Source organism: Dysidea avara, chromosome 13, assembly GCF_963678975.1.
Source record: "Dysidea avara chromosome 13, odDysAvar1.4, whole genome shotgun sequence".
NCBI classification, from domain to species: Eukaryota; Metazoa; Porifera; class Demospongiae; order Dictyoceratida; family Dysideidae; genus Dysidea; species Dysidea avara.
Genome location: NC_089284.1, coordinates 6,774,788 through 6,797,455, shown reverse-complemented (window position 1 = coordinate 6,797,455; position 22,668 = coordinate 6,774,788). Strand labels below are relative to the sequence as shown.

The following is a 22,668-nucleotide window of genomic DNA, read 5'->3' as shown; positions in this document are numbered from 1 at the left end:
CTGAAAGATAGCTGAGTTATTTGGTGATAGATAGATGCACATATCTATTATAGAAGAGCAGCATATAATAGTATTGGTGGAAACCTATACACTTTAAAAGTGTTTCCACATAAATAATACTCCCCATTAAGAGCATAAGCAGAATGAGGTGAGGTTTCACATGTGACTGCTCTATTAGAGTATAAAAATTATAGAAATATTAGTGGATGGGAGTGTCCAATTAATGCTCCTGACATTCCCATCCACTTAATTTAATGTCACATACCTACTACTTTTTCATTTATTTAAGGACAACTGCTTATAATCTATGCACTATTATTAACTCTTGATAGAACCAATAAGGCTATACGATGCTATGCAACACATGCTTAGCTGACTCTGGTAAGAGTTCAACATATACCATACAAAGTTGGTCATTGCTATCACATGTACACATAGGACATCAAAGCATGTAGATAAACTTTTTTTTTGTGATTTTTATTGCTATTCTTGCAATTAATATTGGTTGCTTTCAGTGGCTATCCACACACCAGGGCTATATACAGCCCTGGTAGCCACACTCTACACATGGATAAAATTACACAAATATTTGAAATTTGGCTATTACTGGTATGTAGTATATAGACTAATTATTGGCACATTTTTCCAATCTTCAGTGATAGGCTCCTAAAAAAATTAATTGGTGCAACTAGTTTACAGACACACTGCCTAAGCACCCACATGACTTATCTACAGTGACTTGTTTGTAGCTGAAAACTGCATGGGTAACTTTTTCTACAAGTGACTTGTTTATGGCTGACCTCCCCACAGGGTGACTTGTTTGCCATTATTTCTCAGCTTTTTGCAAGAGTACGAGAGTACTCTAGGTAAATTTACCTGTACACTTTTCAAAATGTAGCACATATAATTTTACTAATGGTGTTCAGTTGGATGTTAAGGTGGTAGAAGCTAAGTTGCAGCTGGAGTCTGAACAGCTTGTTTAGGATGAATGTTCAAAGGATATGCACAATTCAGGGGTGGAGAGCAGTACTCAAAAGTAGTCATGTGAGGTGGCAGTAAGTTACAAAGTGTTTTTAAATAGTGTGCGAAGCATGAATATTAGGAGGGTCTGGTGTCCCCACAGGAAAATTTTGAGATTAGATTGTTCAGTAAACAAAGGCATTTCAGATAGACTCATGCTCTTGATTACGTATAGATTATGTGTTAATGAAGACATATTGAATTAATTGCATAGCATTACCAACTTATATGATTCCGCTGAATATTCTATTAGAGTAGTTAGGTGACTGTTCTATTAGAGTATATAGATCTCGTGTACTTTCAGCACTGATTCATATAGTATTCCATTCTTACATAACCTTTAGAGTAAATCAAGGCAAAGTAAGTTGGCTAATGACTCAATAGTTGCTTTACTTTGGTAACTGGGCATTGGAGAAAATGAGGGGGCACTGCCCCTACAAGGTTGAAAGTGGGGGGGGGCAGTTGCCCCCTCTAATTCTCCACCCCTGGGACAATTGTTGCTAGCAAGATACTAGAACTAAAGAGCTCATTGGGTCATAGAAAAGGTACTTCAATAATATATAGCTACACCTAATCCCATGTAAACAGTCTAGAACACAAACACACACTGCTTGTGCCTGGTGAAAACAGCCACATGGAACAGTTCTTATAAAGTTGTTAAGATTAAGATCATCCTTTGTTAAAATTCATTAGTAGACACATTAACAATCTGCTCTAGAAACCATCTATGGTATTATGGCTAGCCCATTTTCGTTCCCATAAAGATGCCCAGTAGTAACAATAGATACTGCATTTCTGCATAGTGAATTCAATTCATTAAAAAAAATTGCAGAGGTAATAGCAATGTAGATAAAATGTACTGTGATAAAAAAAAAGAAATTATATGACTGTAATTTCATTTGTTGGTCATTTCTTTGTCTTGGTCGATGATTTTATTTAGTTCTTCAATGTTGAATCGTTTCGAAATGAGACGGTATCGTTCACGAAGGTTACGAGCTCTTGTGTGCTCATTGTCTATCTCGACGGTGAAGTTAGAAGGGAACCAGCCCCACTGTAGATCTCTCATACGCTCACCTTCATACCAACCTGTACAACAAACCAGACTTAATACACTCAAATTGAAGTAGTACAGGCCTACACCTATCAAGTATGTATCAATACTAACTTGTCCAGGGAAATTTTCTGAATTTGTTCTACTATGGTAGGCTGCATCTGGGATATTTTTTCATACACAATACATTAGAGGAATTAAACTTTTAAAACAAATGTATACAAAACATAGGTTCATATAGAAGTCTGGGGGGTTATTTCCTACAAATCATTGGCATTTAAACAAGCCTGGCAGACCCAGGTGTTTATTTTTTACAGTACACTAGGCACAGGGTGATCATGGATAAAAATGGTCTTTATAATACAGTTTGAATTCTTCACTTGCACCTACAGCTTGTTTAAAGTTGTCATTATAAATATGTTTGAAAGTTGATCTCAAGCTATGGAATACACACCTGGGTCCATTTAAACACTGGGTGCTTAACAAATTAGGCTACAATTCTCATAAATGCTGGTATACTAGACTCTACATGCTGGGAGCTTCGCCTCATGTTTCATTGTACCAGAGGCCTTCAGCACCTGTGCTATTGCAAGGCTTTAATAAATGAACTAAATGAAATATATACTGAGCTCCTGCATGTATTTGAAACCGGATAAATGTGGTAGCCTTGACAGATGGATTTTCCATAGTATTAAAGCTTTACAACAGCACAGGATTTTCCGTAATCAGAAAGTGGTACTTAGATCACTGCCCACAAGTGGAGTCATGACTGGCTTCAGTCCTATAACATGGCTTTGATTGGCAGAGAAATTTATATGACTTCATTGAACATTTCCTTTTTACAAATGTGCTAAATTGTAAAGTGAAAACCATTCCATTCAGTTCTCTAAACAAATCACTAATATATAGCCACTTGTACAGGTTTTTTAGTGTAGTTTTTTAGTGTAATGTGTTATAGAGCACTTACCATCTGGCATCTTTCGAAACACTTTAACAACATCGCCTCTCTCTAAGCTGAGCTCATCTGGCTGCTGTACATCATAATCAAACGCAGCTTGGACTTGTGGACAATCTGTAAGAGTAATAATATAAGTCTATCAATTATGCCTTCTTGCTTGATAGATAGACAAACACTTACCCCAAGCTTCATAGATGGTCTCTTCACCTTTGTTTGATGCAGGTGGATCTATAGCTTCCACCCATCTGGTCCGTTCAGAACTACACCACACCAACAACATAACACACTACAAGACTAATAAGTGACTCACTCAGAATTAGCAGTGAACACATAGTGTTCAGTTGACCCAGTAGAATTCTCAAGTATTGACACTAGAAAGGCAAATTGTACTGATGCAGTGGAAACAGTCCAGGTAGCCATATTGATGTAGTCTGTGTTCTCCTCCAATTGTCCTTTAGGGTACGGTAGGTTAGGATGGTACTGGATGGGTACCACGTGGACAAACTTTCTTGATGCATGATCGATAACACGATACATTTCCTTATTATTAATACCACTGCAACACAACACATCAGTTTAACAGTGTGTATTAGTTTGAAAACACAATACTACCTGCGCTTTGGCTTAGTGATGATGATGTGATCTGTGAACATGTACACAAACAGTTGGCGGCAGGTGATCTTCGGTCGACCAAATAGATGATTCTCAACCGTCAGACGACACAATGTACCACTACGCACAAGATGCCGTGATGCAGACACTAATGGAAAAGGCTACAGAAAAATAAAGATCAATACAAAACAGTACACTAACTGCTCTATCACTGTTCAGTTAGCTACTCACCTTCATCTTGCCAAAATTTAGCTGATTGTATATCGTGTGAAGCTGTTCAGTTCGTTCCATGGCCCTTGCTGTATCATTACAGTCTGTAACCACCTGAAGCAGGGAAGATGACATGTATATTTGTACAACTACTATGCAAAATATCTGGGTGAGTTAATGTTTCAAATTAACCACTGAAATTGGGAGAATACTTCCTCAATAAGATCACATTGTAGGCCAATGATTTTAATAATACATGTTTTGGGTTAGGTTAATGGTGTAGAGAAAATACCCACCAAGGGAATGCATTAAATCACAGTGTCCTTTGACCTCACTAAATTAAATTAACACTTGATCAAAATATGACACCATTCACATTCATAGTTGACCACTCACAGACTGTATGATGCGAAGAGCATCCTCCACAATTTGTCTGTCTTTGTGCTGCAGTGGGATACGATTGAGAATGTTGAGGATGAGAAGTGGCATGCGAGTGATCCGCTGCATCGGCAGCAACAAGAAACTCTGCAGCTGCAATTTCTGACAACAATCATGAGACTCAAGACGTTTGATGTACTCCCGAAATAAGATATTGTTGTCCCTGTCAACACATCATGAGAGAATAGCGCATTATAAAAGAAACAATACTAATGAATAACTCTGTATGCAGACATTATTGGTTATCTACTTACATGCACTCTAATAGTTGCCTGGTCTGGTAGACTTGATTGGAGCAGTAGCTGACATAGCAGCCAAACTGGTTGCTAGCATAGTCTACGATGATGTCACAAATGTTTCTAATTATAGCACTCTCATGTTGTCTCTTCTCCAGCATACTAAGAAACCTACATAAAACAACAATAGCATCACTGGAAAGATTTGAATCAGACACCTAAGGGCCTGCAAGATAGCCTTAAATCAAGAGTTAATAATAGGGGAGGAATTATTAACTCTTGTTTAAATACTAGATAAAAAACAGACACAGTGTTTCTATATTTCATGAATTTTTTTACCAATAAATTATTTTGAGTCATTTCCCCCTTTCAGTATTAGATACTAGTATTGAATGAGCTTGCTAAATAGCTGAGCTCTGTAAAACAATTTGGCAAAACCGTGAAAACTTCTTTTACCAAAAGCAACTAGTATCAACAAAAGTCTGCAGAATTTGCTGCAAAAAAACAGAGTAGAAAAATAAATTCACTCACTTTTTGGCCACCTCACGAACTTCCCTAACATTAGAGAAGATCACATGATACTGGTGTCGAGTGAGAACACGCCTCCCATCTGGCAGGTCAGGATTCATGCCGGCATCGTTCATGAAATGATTGACAAGGATGTCAAGACTACGGACGTATGAGCTCTCCGTTGCAATCACTTCAAACATAGCCTAAATGGGACCCACAGAAGTCAATACTTATGACAACCACCACAGATAATTTAACAAACGCACTTCTTGTAACTTTTGTTCCTCTCTAGAAATTGTTCCCAACAATCCACTGTTGACAACCTGAAGTGATAGAAAATAAGACAACATCACATATGCATAAATTCTTTTCTACAGTTTTTTTTTCATATACAGATTAGCAAGAAATTTCGTCTGGGAATACAATGCATTATTGTTTTATAAAGCAAACTGACTGAAGCGATCAAAATGCTAAGTGCGAAAGCATTACAATAGCACTAGCATGTGCTTTTGGACATTGATTTCTATTTGACCTTAATTAAATACCCTTAGTGGAAATGTTTGTTATACTGCAGGTTAGCAGGCCTCTTTGTACTATTTTGATAGGGATGCTGTCATAAAATCAGACACAAAGCCATCTTACTATGGCACTTGAATGGCTTACATGTAATTTTATATCCCTACTAGTAATAAAAACCACACCCACCCCTATTGGCAAATTTGTGGGTGACCATGTGTCTTGACAAATTTGATAATGCAAAATCCATTATATATCACTTGAAACTTTCCAGCGAACACAATTTAATAAGCAGCATGTACATATGGCAATGCTGTCATGATCATGTGGCATTAACATCACAGTTGTAGCCATTTCTTGGCTACCACCATTGATTTCACTACTCCTGGCTTTTAAAGGGGAAGATTACACCTTGGCTTTTTGATTTAAAGACTTACTGCTATTGGTGTGGGTGTATTGTATCAGTGGGATCACAATATGTTTATGCATCTCTCAATGTGTTGTGTGGTCCAAGAAGATGGCATGCATGCCAGAACAAGGAGAACAGACTGATGCTAATTACACTACACTACACCACACACATGCACACAGTATACACACACAACATTACACAACATGGCTGGTACGTACCTTAGTTTGCTGGCTCCACAACTTGGTACGCAGTCGTAGTGTTCCTCTTCTTGCAATTTCTAGTGGGGAATTGTCATCAATAGACGATGCAGGTGGATTGAAACCAAACTCAGCATTACGGATATGCTGATACAGTGGCTCTATTGTAAACAACAAGCAGTGTAACACAAACTAATACACTCTAATTCGTATTGAAAACCAACCTTCTACATCTAAAGTTGCATCCTACAGAAAGTAAACGTGAATAAACAATACAGCAAATCAAAACCTCATAGCTCCTTTCTTACCTCATGTGGTTTAGGCAAACTTTTATCAGCAAGGTTCATACTGGATATCAGCGAAGTATTGAGAGCTAAAATAAATAGGAACCCACAATCACTCTGAACAAAACATCACAAAGTTTACTTACAGCTTCTCAAGCTTGAAATAAAACTACCATCTAGATCAGCATCTTCATCACTGCTATAACTACTTGATGTCTCAAGTGTAGTTCTTTGCATCCGGTCATCAAGATAATCCATTGATGGCGTGCGTCGGATAACCCTCTCAATATGCAGAGATTTCTTAGCTGCAGCTGAAGTAGAACGCTTTAACTTCTTCTTCACCCAGGAGGTAGCAGATGTTGGCACACGAGCAGATAATACTTCCTCGGCTGTCTCATAAATATGTTCAGGTTCTCTGGTTTGTTTCTCCAGAGAGTTCCCTGTACTCTTTGTATTGTCCATCTTAGTAGATGTTGTCATTCTCTTTAAAATACGAGTCACCTGACGAAAGAATCCTTCAGCAGTCTCATATTGAGGTTCAGGTGTTGGCATTGGTAGTGGTTTGGAACGTTTTGGCGTAGCAGAGGGGGAGTCCCAGGGACTAGAAAACGGTGATTTCCGTGGTGACTTAGGTGACCTTGGAGAGGTTGGAGATTTGATAGCTGACTGACGTGTAAATTTTGTAGTCACTCCACGATTCAACGATGCCTGCTTGACAGCCATTGCTGGAGACAGTGTTGGTGAATATGGTCGATCTGGCATATCCAAACTCTTCATTTTATTATTCTTCACAGTAGTTGGAGGGGATACCTTTGCAGCTGACTTGGCAACATCCTCACCACTGTTTCCTTTCTTTTTCCGTAGTGACAGAGCTTTTGTCTTGAGGAATGAGAATTTACTTTTTGATGATGCAGGTAGTTCAAACTTTTGCATGTCTGCAGGTCCAAAGGAACGTGATTTTCCTAATTCCCTGGAGATTCTCGCAAGGTGTGTTTGAGTGAGTGATTCCATCGAATGTGATCTCTCCAAAGAGTAACGTTTAGCTGGCACAGGTTTCGGCACAAGTGGTTTACCAGGTTGTGATATCAAAGTAACATATGATTCAAGTTTATCATCTTTCCTACTAGAAGAGTCACTGTCACTGGCCACTGTATCCTCAACACCACTGCTACCAGCAGATGACTTGTATGGCTTGACAACTGTGGGTGGTGGCTTCTTTTGTGCTCTCAACTTATTGGTGTCCACATGGGAGAACATTTCCTTTAATTCCATCTGTGATAGTTCATGATGAACCAGCTGTGGTGAAGACCTTGCCTGCTTCTGAACTGTAGACCTCAGCCCATCTGGAGGATTAGTGACTGACTCACAGGTCTCATAGTGGCTTGGAATCTCATTTGGTGATGATGAGTTCACACATGATGGTGTCACTACAGATGCACAGCTCACTGAATTGGTTGCCACTACACCTGCTGAAGCTCGTCTACTACTAGTCACTGCTTCTGACGGTGTGGACGTAGGTACCACACTAAAACGTTTGCTCAAGTGTGTGCCTGGTGATGACATACGCTTTATAGCAGCTGCTGCTGTCACACACATCTGATCGCCACTAGAGGAGTGTCTCTTGATTTGAGGCTTAACAGCTGGTTTTGGTGGGATCTTGGGTTTCTCAACTTTCTCTACAACTCCATTACTACTCGGAGTAGGTCTAACGGTACGAGGTTTTGGTTTAGGAACAGGAACTGGGTTATTCTGACTAGACGCTTGATTGGTTTTTTTGGATGAGTTACCATTATTACTGTTTGTGTTTCCCATCACCACATGCAGCGGCTCTACACTGCCCCTAGCAACCAGGTAAAACAGCTGACGTTCACTTCCTGATTGTTCATATTCAGATGTCTCTGAAGACTGTGCAGCTGTTGATAAATCAGAGCCCAACCGATAAAACCCAACACCATTGTAATTGTGGTTATCTAGCACAACACCATTGCTGTCTGTATTCATGTTAGAATATGGTAACTCCTTATTAGTACACACTTGAAGAGGTCGTGATGCATCCGAGTCACATGACATGTCGCCATTGCTGTCGGCAACCTGGTCAACACAGCCAGTTGTTGTGGGGGAAACCCCAGAGATGGTGTTACATGGCTTCACAACAGATATATCCATTACATCTTCCTCAACTTCCTCACCAGAGAAATAACTGTCTGAAGAGTCCGGGCCAGGTGTGGTGGTAGTCTCCTGAGTGCTGATATCAGCTGGAATAAGTCTTTGCCGCTGAACACGTGGCTTTGGCTTTGTACGGGCATAGCTGTGACGCAAAGCAAATGACTTGCGGAATCCAGATCGCCTCCTTCAATTAAAAAAACAACAACACAAAACTCCTAATGACATTTACTGATTTGAATATACAGCCAAGAAACTTTAACCTTAAAAAGCCATTGACAAGTTTACATGCAAAATTTGTTTCACAGAGCTCTATTCGCTGTTAAGCATGTGAATCAAATATATAACAAGACAAAACAAACCATTTTATAGAGAAATAAATTTCATGGCATACACCAGACCATACACAAAGTTCCCTCCATGTTATTGTAACTGACACACAGTGCAATAATACAATAATAAAGGCCATTGTATCATAAACATCAAGGTATAATACATGACTGCAGCCAATGGTAGCACAAAAAATATTGGATATACACGCAAGCAAAATGTATGCCATAACAATTTTCTAATATATTCACAGAATTAGTTGACTGGAAGTTGACAAAGGAAATCAGACATCACATTAAGTGGTACCATATTTTCTCAGATTACTTGTGAAAATGTAGCAACAAAACATAATCAAGTGAAGATTTCCATGTGAGGATTTAAAACAAATCCTAGTGAATCGTAGCATGTTTTGACTACCATTTTAAGAGAACATTTTCTTCATCAGGTTTTGTCGGCAAGCTCTTAACTACAACACTTTTAGTCTCACATTTTTGACCATGTTTCGGTTTTACATATCTGAAAATACTGTAGAGCTAGAAACCTGGGTATTAACATCAACCTAATCTGGTATGCTACAGCATCAACAGCTGATATTACTTGTAATTCAGAAATTAGACAGTTGTAAGGATTTCCCTAATGCCACACAAAGAGACAATCTATCAAGTATCTATTGTGTAAGGTTGTTTAGTGTCACATATTACATAACAATAACATGGACAAAATGCCTCCATACACTACAGTACTTGACACACACATACAGAGTGATATATATGGAAGCTGTAACCAAACTGACATAATTCCCTTCCTTGGGCCATAAGTGTTGTGTTATCATGTTGTTTAGCACCTGTATGGTAACTGTGATGTAATAATTTGTTGTCTGTGAGATGTGCTGGCTTTCTTCATCGTATAATACTTCCTCTAATAACGTTTACACACACTCACTCATTCACTCACTCTCAACTCACTCACTCACTCACTCACTCACTCACTCACTCACTCACTCACTCACTCACTCACTCACTCACTCACTCACTCACTCACTCACTCACTCACTCACTCACTCACTCACTCACTCACTCACTCACTCACTCACTCACTCACTCACTCACTCACTCACTCACTCACACACTCAATGAGGTAAAGAGGAATACCACCACAGTTCCTGTATTCTTACATACAACATGTGATGCAGACCATTGTAAGTGATCGATGTGCCATCAGACCACATCAGCAGTACACATATGATACAGTACCACATGACATCAGGATGGAAAACAAGACATCACAACTATGTCACCATATGTCATATAGAGTACAAAATAATATCTTACCTACTGTAGCTGCTATAGTGTAGGTTGAACATTGGAGTAGGACTAGTTGAGTATGCATCAGGATAGGCTACATAAACATGGTGGAAATGTACGAATGGCAAAGCTTACACAGTTGTTACAACTATTCAGAGCTAAATAAAATGAACCACATCAACAATACGAATACTCTTCGAACATGAGCATTCATGTGCATTCATACCCATACCAGTACATGCACGCGTGCACATGTGCAATAACAAAGCAAAAGCAAAGCCTTTAGTTGATGTTGACATACACACAGTCATGCCTGCCCAGTGAAACACTAAGCCACCTGAGCACTACAAGTCAGTGTGAATAAATCTTCCTGGTAGGTAGGATTAGTACCCGATTTTCTAGTTTTTGATTCCACAGAGTCTATACCACACATTATTTAGTATTCATTGACGGTGGTTATAAAATTCATTGATCATATCACTGGGATAATAAGTTAACAAATACTCAACCACTGATTACCACTGATTCGATTACTACCATCACCCAGTACAAACACTGATAATGGGGGTGGTTAAGAAAGTAGCTAGGATTATACACAAGTAACCAATTTCAAAACTTTGATATGAGACTTTGAAATTTGAAACCATTGACTACCAGAGTAGCACTAAATATCTTATATTACAATTACATTTACCACCTCTCAGTACTCTTAGAGCAATGAGTCTTTTTTAATTCAATAAGAAATCTGTTAAATTAATGTGGATGATGTGTGATGTAATGGAGTACTTATAAATTCAAATTTCTACTGCTGAAAGGCTTGCATATGAAAAACTGAAGCAACCAAACTACTCCACTGAATAATGGACTACAAAAATACAAAACATAAAAGGTGGCTGCTAATGTCCAATTGTCAACAAACAAGTGTTGATTGAGTTTACAAAGTGTCAGGTACACTAGTAGTAAAATTATCATTGAGACAGTGGAAACTATTAATAAACACACATCACTACTCACTGTTTGCTGTTTTCTTTTTCGTTTTCTTCCTCAGTTTGTTGTCACCTTCCTGACCATCCTGAAATCCTTCGTCACGCCCATCTATGTCACCCATTTCATCGGCTTGAGCCATGTCACCTTCACTGATGTATGGTCGATTCACTATTACCATCACTTTGCCACTTGTTCTACGTTTTCTTGGAAGGGGTGATGGCCTGGCACCTTTCTTTACTGGTTTGGGGGCCACAACTGGTTTACCGCGCACCCCTGGGTTTCTTTTGCTTCTCTTGGTCTGACGTGTTTTCTCTTTCTCATTTGTGGTTCTTGGCACCAGCTTTCTGTCCTCACTGGGCGTGTCTCCCGTCGTCTGTACGTCTACCTCACTATCTAGGTAACAGCTAGTCATCCCCAACCGTTTATCAACGCTAGATGCTGACGTGATAAAAATCCATGCTTGAACACATGATATTAGGGGAAACTATACATATCAGATAGAACTCTGTACAACAATAATACTACTCGGTATAGCGAAACGACTTAAACACTTATTATAGACGAACCTGTACAAATTGTGGCACTTTCTCCTTCCAGGCTTTTTAACTGAATACGCACCTTACCGAATAAAATTTGTGCGCGCATAAAGAAAGGTGAGCGCGAAATCAGTGGCGGTTCAAATTGGCGGAGAACAGCTGAGCGGCAAGTTGCCCTCAGGAACTACCCGCCTAGCGCTGTCTCTAGTATCATACCCGTTGTAGCGTGGAGCATGACAAGCAAAAAACAGTTTAGTAAGTTAAAAATAGTACTCAGTATGCAAATGAAAATAAACTTGTTCTCTGCCACCACAAATGTGATGTTTTTATTTTTCTCTGCAGGTGTACAGCGAACTAACAAGGTATGTTAGCATAAACTTTCTTAAAATTTTGTACATTTAGGCTGTTTTACAGGTTGGTTTGCAAGAGCTTGAAGAAGACTGTATTGGTGACCAAGAAGAAGCTAGTCTGTATGACAACAGCTTGCTGGACAAGCAAAATAATGGTCAGGTAGACAGTTTGGATGACTCACTGTGCATGGACGAGGGGACAAAGGAAGAAGACATACTCGTACCATCCATGGAGACATCAACTCCAGCCAGCCCACAGCGTAGTGAAGATTCCAGGAGTGAGAAACTCATTGATGGAGAAAAGAATTGTAGTTTAGTTGATGAATTGTTTGATGACCTTCCAGCTACCTCACAAAACACGAATGATAGCAGCAGTGGTGTTGAAACACAGAATAACAACAAGCCAGAGAAAAAAATAACACCCTCGTTTGGAAACGAAAAGAAGAAAAGATTTCGGGCACCTGTCCAAAGTGTTACCAAAGATGCAAGCAGCAAAGAATCAGCTAATGATAAACCCAAAGATCAACCCAAGGATAAACCAAAAGACAAACTCCAACCTACATCTGACAACCCCAAACCTAAAGTTGAGAAAGCCAAGCCATTGTTTAGCACAAAGCCATCTGCAGGAAGGAAGCGTAAGTCTCCAGAAGGTGGTAGCAATGATGACAAGATTATAGAGCCTCCAAAGAAGGTATCCAAGACTGAAGTAGACAAGCAGAAACCAGACCAACACAGTCTAGCTTCTGAAGCCAATACTGAAGCAGTAGAAAATACCAACAGTGACAACACCAATGGTAATACTACTGTAGACCCTGCAGCCTCCACTGATAGTACTACACTGAAGGAAACATCTTGCGCTAGTGAAACTACTAAAGAGAAGAAAAAGAAGTCAAAGGAAACTGGTAAAACTAAAGATGGTACATCTGTAAAGAAAAAGAAGAAAAATGTGGATGATAAGACTGCTAGTAAGAAGTTGGCCAGTGGTGGAGAAGATAAGAGTTCAACTGGTGGTGATGATGTGGGAGAGAGCATGGACAAACCAGCAGGCAAGAATTTGGATGGTAAAAATGAAGTTGTGTTTAAGAAAAAGAAACAAAAAACTACACAGCAACAAGCACAATTTGACATTAGTTGTAAGAACTTGGAAAAAGAACAGCATAAAGCAGAAATAGAACTCAAGAAGATTGACAGAGATCTTAAGAAGGCCAGAAAGCAGCACACACACAAGGTGGTCAAGAAATCAACCAAGTTCCAAGAGCAGTCAAGCAACAGTGGTGACAGCAGTGGTCAGGTATGGGTACAATGTGATCATCCAAACTGCCTCAAATGGCGAAGACTGAAGGACTGCAACAACCCCAGTGACATCCCTGATGAGTGGTACTGTAATATGAACCCTGGTGAGTCTAGTTCTCAGTATATAGAATATCTCTAAATACTACATGTTGTAGATGAGCAGTTCAACTCTTGCTCAGCCCCTGAGGAGGACAGCGCTACACTGAGTGACAGTCAAGAGTTTGTATACACATCATATGCTCCAGGAACTCTTGTTTGGGCCAAAATCACAGGATACCCATGGTATTGTGTATGTGTGATAGTAAGACTTGGTTGTATCACTGTCTGTCGCACTTTTACAGGTGGCCTGCAATGATACAGGATGATTGTAACAAAGATACATTTTATGAGAAGCACCCCAGCTGTCATACACCAGTGAGTTGAGATGACAGTACATAATACATATACTTATTGGTCCCCTTGGCAGATTGCCTATCATGCGGTGTTCTTTAGCAAACCTGTTAGTCGTGCTTGGGTACACTCACTATGTCTTCAACTGTACTTACCTGATGAAAACCCCAATATGAAGGTGTGTACAACATAGTTCAAACTGTATTCCTGCTAGTGGTTTGTAACAAACACTAGGTTGCTCAGAAGTACAACAAATCATTGAAAGAATCTGTGAAAGAAGCAGACGAAGCTAGTCAACTTTCAGTAGAGGTAAAGTAGTGACAACCCAGTCTCATGTTAGTATACCTACCACACAGGAGCGACTTGTGAAGTATTCATTTGAAAAACTATATACTGGAAAACCATTTGACTATAATCAATGGACAGGTGACAACGACGTAGAACCAAAGAAACGGAAGCGTGGTGCTCCCAGAAAACCCCGTCGCAGGCTGAACGGAAACTCACAATAAAAGAAATTATATTACAATAATTGATGAAACACTGCCCAATGTATACATGTAGACTGCTATATTACATTATTGTGTCCTAACCACAAAGAAATGTCAGGTAGACTGTTCTGTTCTTTATTGTTGATGTTGTCAAGTGAAATGTAACAATTATTAATAAGTACTTCTATACTGTATTTCAAACCAGGTAGCCAGCAGGCACAAAGGTATTCAATGTGCTGTTGTAGGAATGATAACACTACAGGACAAATACTTTCTAACTGGTCATGTTCAAATACCAAGTGTTCTTTGCAAAGTGGTTTTCTCTTGATTTTATCCATTGTCTCAGATTGAATAAATTCGTTTTCTTCCCACTCAGCATAACAGGGATCTAGATGACAATCTACTACAGCCTGGTCAATACAAAACTCACAGTTTGGCTCCACCCTTACCAATAAGTTGTTTTTACTTTTCATTAAGATGAGGTGATGCGTTTGTGTTAGTTGTACGTGAGCCAAGTGACGATACAGAGTTGGGAGATAACGTGTAGCCGAGCGTACACAACAAAGAACTATTTGGTAGAATAGTAATTCAGGGAGAGTACCTGCGTCAACTTTAAAACACAGTGTAGCTAATTTAGGGTTGGACGGACTTGTCAAAAAAGCCGGAGCAGTTCTCACCACTACACATGGCATCATTATTTGCTTTTTTTCCAGTAGTGGGTGAAAGCACAGCAGTTCTAGACAATCCATTATGAAGACAACTTGGTTCCACATTTGTAGATGTTGGTTACAGTAGCGATAACGTAACTGTAAAATAGTTGAGTCAATAATACCCTGTTGAACCAACTGAGCAAACTCTTCCTTTACAGCTTGTGTGAACCACGGTTTTGTAGGTGGCTTTATAATACTAGCTATTGCGGTCATCAGCCACTGAGGATCAGTTATGACAAACTGTGATAGTTGCTTGTGGGAGGAGAAATAGCAGATACTACCCAAGGAATGATAATGGATGAACATTATGTGTATGTCAACATCCACAAATTGACCTGGACATTGTGTTTTCACAAACTGTGACAGCTCCTGGTACAAGAGAAGACATTTTCGTTGATCCTTCAGGCTGCAAATAATTTGCTGAAACTTGACCCATTTTAGTGGAATCTTTTCATGACTGAAGGGAAGTTGTCTGGCAATTGTGTCTATCTCTCGTCTCAGTAGATGGTGTCCAGCATGAGGCATACCTGATTTGTCGCTGTACTCAGACTGGCTCTCCATCAAACTACTGCAACAGAACACCATCGGTGGGTCTTGTTGATTCATGTGGCTTGAAAAACACCGGCTGTTGATAAACTCCGACACATTCTGCAGCTCACAACTGCTACTGCACTTGTCTATCTGCGAGCCGACTAAAATAATTGGTGGCAGACGAGGACTTTTGCTATGGTGTACTCCCAGGGGCTCAAATGGAAGAGATTTCGCTTGTCCAGCAGCCACACTTAGCCATTCATCCAAGACATCAGCATTGGTAGGAGTATTACCATACACATCTGTTAGGCCAACATCAATATGAGGTTGTGATAATGCTTGAAAGGGTTGGGACAAGTCAAACACACCCAGATAAATACAACGTCTGGAGAAGAACAGTGGAGTGACATTTATCATGAGTGGATAGCCAGACGTATCACAGACTGATAGAGAACAACAGCGACTGTCCAAGTATTTAGGTGGTTCTTTGATATTCCATCGCAGGAGAATCCGGCGGAGTATCTCTTGTGGTACTTGAGACAGATCTCCTGAAAAGGATGACTTGGCACTGTCTTCAGTAGAAGACTCCTGGTCAGTAGTCCCACTGCTGGTCCCCAGTACTGTATTCTGATGAGAAATAAGCGGAGAAGGCATCTCCAAATATCCTGGATGGAAAGAATTTGAATCTTGTACAGATGTATTTGCCTCCTCTTCAGTGGATCCTTCCATTATCTGTGATGAAGATAAGGAAAAACCAGCAACAGGGCTGAACAGACTGCGATCATCATACGATATACCACTCATTATATGAATGCTGTCTCTCTCTCGAAACAGAACTTTCTTCTCCTGCGGCAGTTGAATTGGAGTATGCATGGGTACCCGCACCTCTGCCGAACCCAATTTTATTTTGTTCAGAATGTGGTTAGTAATCAAATCAACGTGTATTAGATTAAGTCGGTGCACTTCAACTTTAGAAGTGGGTTGCAGTACCCAGTCTCGGTATTGCTTCACATTGACTTTGGCAGTGGATGGGTCTGCATCAATCCCATTTGTAGGCAGCTCTTCTGGATCAAACTGCTCTCCAAAAAGTGTCTTCTTCAAGCACGTCTTTCCTAGAAGAGAAGACCACATACTATCAAACAGTGCATAATACCTTACCTGTACCACTATTGCCAACTAACATCAACTTGACTTGAGTTATCGACAAATAGACTGTATTTAGTGCTTCCTTGTACCCACCAATAATCAGGCCCTTATAACAGTTCATCTCAGCTATTATACTCTCCTCTATGTAACACAAGTTTCACTATATGATATAGAACAGTGTTAGATAATTACCATCATTAGACAACTTGGTCTCCAAGTAGTAGGCCAGTTGTTCATTACCGACCCTCCGTGCTACTGCTGCAGACGTCTCCCCTCGATTGTTGATGATATAAACATCAGCTCCAGCCAGGACTAGTAACTTGGATAACTCCATTGCTTTAGAGTGAGGTATCACTTGAACAGCAAAGTGGAGAGCAGTGTACCCCTCATCATCAACCTTATTAATCACTTTCCCAACTTCTCTGTCTGTAAAAAAAGGTTACAAAAATGGGTGGAGCTTACAGACTGACCTAAAATGGCCTCGACTATTTTCAAGTTGCCTGTGATGCATGCTCTGTGAAGGCAGGTCTCCCCACGGTTGTTCTGTTTTGCACTGCATGCTCCCCCTGCCAGTAACATCTGACAAATGTTGAGATAGCCCAACTGAGCGGCGATCAATAACGCCGTATCACCCCAGTCGTTCTGTACGTTGATGTCATTCCTACGCGACTCAACCGACAAGATATCCCGTACCACCTCCACCTGGCCACTCCTTACGGCGGATAAGAATGCGCGACTTGAGTAAGGTAACCTGTCTCCGGTGGCCATTCTTTGTCACGTGAACTATTTATGTCCTTAATTGAAGCGCACCACTAAACAACTATAGATCTAAACGTATGGACGGGTCCGGTTAGTAGTGAAACTGTGTAGATTAGCTGCTATTTAAATATCTGTTAGGTAGTGGAGATATATCCAGTGTGATGGGCTTTTCTGGCTTTGGCAAAGTGCAGAAACAAGCCAAGAAATTTGACTTGGATGCCATTTTTGAGAAGACCAAACGAGAAGCAAAGACCATATTGTCTCATAACGGTACAGACTGCATACTACACATGACACGTGCATGTACTACAGACACAAACACTACACAGACGCACTACACAAACACACTGACGATAGCATCATGTTACCATCATGTTACAGCTCCTGCTAGTGATGAGAATAGTAAAGATGATGATGATATGATGATTGGCCCTCCTGTATCACTAGCACAACCTGATGAATCAGCAACTACTGATCAACAGGTAAATCACCCGCTAAATGATATGGATCAATTCTAGTGGTTATCTGCAGACATCAAATGACACTAACACTAAGAAAGTAGACAGTGATGAAGATAGCGATGATGAAGATCCTGAGGTACAGTTGGTGATGTGTCTTGCAGACAGAATAATGGGCTTTTTATTAGGATCCAACTAGCCGTGTACCCATCACTCATGAAGCAACATTACAACATGGCAGTAAACCAGTAAGGACGGTCACGTGTTGTTAACATTCTTGTGATCTCATTGGCTTATTTGTGTCACATACAGTGTATGTCCTAGAGTAAATAGAAGCCTTTTATCAAGGGGAGTAGTTTCTTAGCTTTGACGTTTTGTTGAGATCAATACATAAATCATATGTTATGCTAATTCACTATATATGACTGACCTTCTTTCTGATTACCATTACAGAAACATGTACAATTAATTCTTTCTTAAGGTTTCTGGGATAACGTTAGATCCTGCAGGAGCTCGACTAGTAACTGGTGGATATGATTTTGAGGTGTGTCACTGTGTGTGGATGACAAACTATGTATACAATGTGTGTGTTTGTTTGTGACATTTTGTGTTGTTGATACTTCAGTGATGTGTGATACATGTTGTATAGTGGAACCTCAATCATTATAAATTCCAATTTTTTTGTGTACTTTTTATATATTTCCAATGCCAAGTGGTTGCTCTATTAGAGTATTCTGTGTTGTACATTGTATCATATCAGAAATACTCTAATAATACATTCGGAATATTTTTTGAAACATGTTGTTTTCTTATTCAGTTGAAACTGTGGGATTTTGTTTCCATGGATCGTCGACTGAAGCCATTCAGGAGCACTGCTCCTTGTGGAAAGTATTGTGTTTATATGACTCTGTGCTCTACATTTGTCATTGTCTTGTCATACCTACAGTCATCAAATCAAATCAGTACAATTCAGTCCAACTGGAGATGCTATTCTAGTGTGCCCTGGTAGTGCCCAGGTGAGTGTGACATGATTAAAAGTGTGTGTATGTACTTACATTAGTATCTGGAGCTACTTAATGGGAATTTCATTTTATCCTATCTGTAGGCCAAGGTTCTGGACAGAGATGGTCGTGCACAGAGTGAATGTATTAAAGGGGACCAGTACATTGTAAACATGACTAATACTAGGGGGCATGTCTCCAACCTTAACTGTGCTTGCTGGGACCCAAAGCAACGTGGACATTTCATGACCTGCTCACAAGACTGGTAGGGTATAACATCATCTATAATGACATCATCAATGATTACATCATCAGTACACTTCGATTATGGAATGTTGATGAAGATAGTGTCACTAACCAGCTTCATGTAATCAAATGTCGTAATAAACAAGGTTGATTGATATTCGTGTAATTTGGTACTATTATTTTTTGGTTACCTTAAGGAAAGAGATGTGTCCCAACTACTTGTGCGTACAGTCCTGATGGAAAGTTGATAGCTACAGCTCTACAGGATGGAAGCATCCAACTATGGAACAACAGGAGCCCTTTTGTGAGTTATGACTTATTATACCTTTATGAGAGGCTAGCCAATGGTCATCACACAAGAGGCTAACTGATGGTCATCAATACCAGAGTGACTGAATGGTCATCCTTTGAACTCACGTGATTTTCTTTTCATGCATGCAAGCCAAATGTGCACAAAATTTTTCTGCTTTGAAGTGAAATGATTTGCCAAATTTCATTCTTCAGCTTCACAGTACCACTCAAGAATCTCATAAAGGAGAACTCTTTAGTCACATGATCACCCTACACTTCTATGAGTTGATACTTTCTTGTGTAGGTGCAGCCTTGTATGAAGCAGATGACTGCACATTCAGTTGGTACTGACACGTCTTGTTTATGTTTCGCCCTCGATAATCACTACCTTGCATCTCGTGGTGGTGATGACTCGCTGAAATTGTGGGACTTGCGGCAGTTCAAGAGACCAGTAGGTGTGGCTCTTGGTCTGGACAACATCTTCCCTATGTGAGTGAGCTCCAAACCCCACCCACAATATTTTGCAAATCTGCATGTGTACAGGACAGAGTGTTGCTTTAGTCCCAACCAGCAAATGATTGTTACTGGAACGTCTGTTCAACGAGGAAAGGTACAAGCACATCAGTACCATCTTGCTGCTTCAATGTACTTCAAATTTCCAGGCTGACAGTGAACTTATTTTCTTTGATAAACAACTGGAGAAGATTAAAAGTATACCAGTTGAGGACTCTGTGAGTTAATTGACTAGTTGTATTGCTGCTAATATTTGTGTATGCAGAGTATTGTAAGATGTACTTGGCATCCTAAACTAAACCAGTTATTCGTTGGCTGTGCTAGTGGTACTGTACATGCCTACTACAATCCAGATATCAGTAATAGGTGAGGGAGTACAATTGATCAGTTATCTCTTTATATTTTGTGGCCATGTCCTTGCATATACTTGTAAGCATTGTGAATACAATTATGTTTCAGAGGAGTGATGTCGTGTGTTGTTAAGGAAGAGAAACGAAAGAGCTCCACTTCTCTTCAGTTGTCAGCTAATGCTCCTATTATCACTCGTGAGTGATACTGATGCGGTCAAGTGTAATGTGTTGTATCTTCCAGCTCATTCACTGCCAATGTTTCGGGAGAGTCAGTCAAGAAACTTGAAAAGAAAACGTGAGAAGGAGCGTCTGGACCCTGTCCTATCTCACAAACCAGAACCGCCGATCAGCAAGAGTAAGTCAACACTATCAAGTACTGATGTGTCAACCGTACAAGACATTGTGTTTGAGCTTCTCTCTTGTTAAACAAAAATTCTTGCGATTCATGTTCAAGCGCAGTCAAATACCATTCTTTACACAGTACCATATGTACATCAGTTATAAATGATACCAACAGTTGTCTTGCATAGGGTGTGCACTATGTTATACTATGTTTGTTTGGGGAATGAGGTATGAAGAATGCTTTATAGTCTGTCTCCCTGTAAATTTGAGCATGATCTCAATGATGTCATTTTGCTGTGTTATGATATGGAGTGATGTGATGTTGCAGGCGGTGGTGGGAGAATAGCCGCTGGTAGTTCATTGGGAGCTTATGTGAGGAAGATCACTGCTATGGAGAAGCTGGACAAGGAGGACCCTCGAGATGCTGTGCTCAAGTATGCAAAGGTGGGAGACTGACATGTACACACACACATATACGCATACACACGCACCCACGCACGTGTGCGTGCACACACACACACACTTCACACACACACACACACACACACACACACACACACACACACACACACACACACACACTACACTACAGTTCTAAAAGTCTAGCAATTTCAACTGTGCACACATTACACATTACTGAATGTAAAGATGGGATTATCTATTACATGTATGTGTATTGTGTAGGCAGTTTTAGTAGACTATATTTGTGTGGATTGAAATCAATAGTGTTTATATTGAAAGCCCTTGTTCATGCATGCACACATGCACTAGACACAAACTACACATACCATGTACACACTACTACTACTACTGCTAGTCTGCTACCACACACCATGCACACACACATGCCAAGTATGTACACAAAGAGACTCCATATTATATTCTCCTCTGTAGGTAGCTGAAGAGGATCCTTACTGGATTGCCCCAGCCTATGACAGGTATGTGTGGAAATCTTCGAATCTGCAGTCGATTTACAACTTGCAAACTATTCAGGTTGTAACATGTTACAACCTGGTTTAAAATTTGACCCATTTAAAAATGAGTCAACCTATTTTTAAAAAAATTGGTTTGTTCTAGTTAGCTATCAACTTACTGATCGTGAATAAAAGGCTCCTGGCTTTCATGCTTTGTATATAATGTACCTTGTAGATATGCATAGTGCCTGCAATGTAGGGGTAGACACTCCTAACTTTCATGCTCCTATTAATGTGTTTGAAAATAGTGATGTCATGACAAAGGTACTGCAGTGGTGATGTCATGACAAAGGTACTGCAGTGGCGATGTCATGACAAAGGTACTACAGTGGTGATGTCATGACAAAGGGCAGTAATATATGAGGTTTGACCACTATAAAAAGGTAATATCTTTAACTGATTTAGCTTCAGAATTTTTTCTTGACTGTTCTATTAGAGTATATCGATTTTGAAATGGTGAATTGTTTCTGGAAACTGGTAAAACCCTCTAGAACCACATCTGCTGCAATCCCCGCACAATACAATAGTTCATGTCTGGAAATAGTTAAAGATGAAATGCTTTCAGGAAGTTTCTACTGATTTCCGATTATATATAGCTAGCTGTGAAGAGTTATACTACATCACATTAAACTTTCAACAGACCACTCCAGCAAACTAAATAGCAATAGCTGCATACTAGTTAAGTTAAATTAGACGTGTCTACCTGTGATTGTGGCATATAGTCTAGTCTATTCACATGATTTTGGAGCCTTGTATATGCTTGACCCCATTTCATAATGGGTCAATTAACCCAAAAAAAAAGATTTTAAAATCACAAATATTCCTGTATAACATGGGCTAGTTTAGTATGTACACATGGAAGTGCCCATTAACTGTTTCTGTTATTCAGGACACAACCAGAGCCAGTGTTTGCAGACGTACAAGATGAAGAGGAGGAAAAGGATGAATGACGCACAACACACACACACATACATACACCATTAACAAGTTTTCGTGTAGCCCATATACCTCGGTGTTATTATTGTGGGATCGTATAAACCTCTGAATGAAAGATCGCCACGC

At 39.9% G+C, this 22,668-nt stretch overlaps 4 protein-coding genes across 4 annotated transcripts; 2 read left to right on the top strand and 2 right to left on the bottom strand.

The window, feature by feature from the left end:
- Window positions 1-1,812: 1,812 nt before the first annotated feature.
- Window positions 1,813-11,860, bottom strand: LOC136242491 (rho guanine nucleotide exchange factor 5-like). Its single transcript, XM_066033921.1, has 17 exons — window positions 11,795-11,860; window positions 11,256-11,666; window positions 10,269-10,335; window positions 6,591-8,794; window positions 6,469-6,533; window positions 6,385-6,406; window positions 6,182-6,321; window positions 5,302-5,358; window positions 5,057-5,238; window positions 4,544-4,696; window positions 4,248-4,452; window positions 3,873-3,965; window positions 3,642-3,802; window positions 3,340-3,585; window positions 3,210-3,289; window positions 3,039-3,143; window positions 1,813-2,106 (listed from the first exon to the last, which is right to left on the bottom strand). Exons 2-17 carry the CDS (start codon window positions 11,638-11,640, stop codon window positions 1,916-1,918), a joined length of 4,356 nt encoding a protein of 1,451 aa, XP_065889993.1. The 5' UTR covers window positions 11,641-11,666; window positions 11,795-11,860; the 3' UTR covers window positions 1,813-1,915.
- Window positions 11,856-14,472, top strand: LOC136242523 (zinc finger CW-type PWWP domain protein 1-like). The gene is made up of 8 exons (XM_066033966.1): window positions 11,856-12,019; window positions 12,107-12,126; window positions 12,179-13,511; window positions 13,563-13,689; window positions 13,749-13,821; window positions 13,874-13,975; window positions 14,032-14,106; window positions 14,154-14,472. Exons 1-8 carry the CDS (start codon window positions 11,998-12,000, stop codon window positions 14,304-14,306), a joined length of 1,905 nt encoding a protein of 634 aa, XP_065890038.1. The 5' UTR covers window positions 11,856-11,997; the 3' UTR covers window positions 14,307-14,472.
- LOC136242501 (uncharacterized) lies at window positions 14,309-17,471 on the bottom strand. The gene is made up of 4 exons (XM_066033934.1): window positions 17,143-17,471; window positions 16,865-17,098; window positions 16,685-16,813; window positions 14,309-16,638 (listed from the first exon to the last, which is right to left on the bottom strand). Exons 1-4 carry the CDS (start codon window positions 17,438-17,440, stop codon window positions 14,363-14,365), a joined length of 2,937 nt encoding a protein of 978 aa, XP_065890006.1. The 5' UTR covers window positions 17,441-17,471; the 3' UTR covers window positions 14,309-14,362.
- LOC136242527 (WD repeat-containing protein 70-like) lies at window positions 17,397-22,659 on the top strand. The gene is made up of 20 exons (XM_066033971.1): window positions 17,397-17,521; window positions 17,570-17,701; window positions 17,813-17,913; window positions 17,963-18,028; window positions 18,078-18,137; window positions 18,371-18,433; window positions 18,707-18,777; window positions 18,836-18,905; window positions 18,995-19,155; window positions 19,206-19,282; window positions 19,334-19,440; window positions 19,732-19,916; window positions 19,971-20,037; window positions 20,090-20,158; window positions 20,206-20,306; window positions 20,400-20,485; window positions 20,532-20,645; window positions 20,961-21,076; window positions 21,527-21,570; window positions 22,496-22,659. Exons 1-20 carry the CDS (start codon window positions 17,509-17,511, stop codon window positions 22,554-22,556), a joined length of 1,764 nt encoding a protein of 587 aa, XP_065890043.1. The 5' UTR covers window positions 17,397-17,508; the 3' UTR covers window positions 22,557-22,659.
- The last annotated feature ends 9 nt before the right edge of the window (window positions 22,660-22,668 follow it).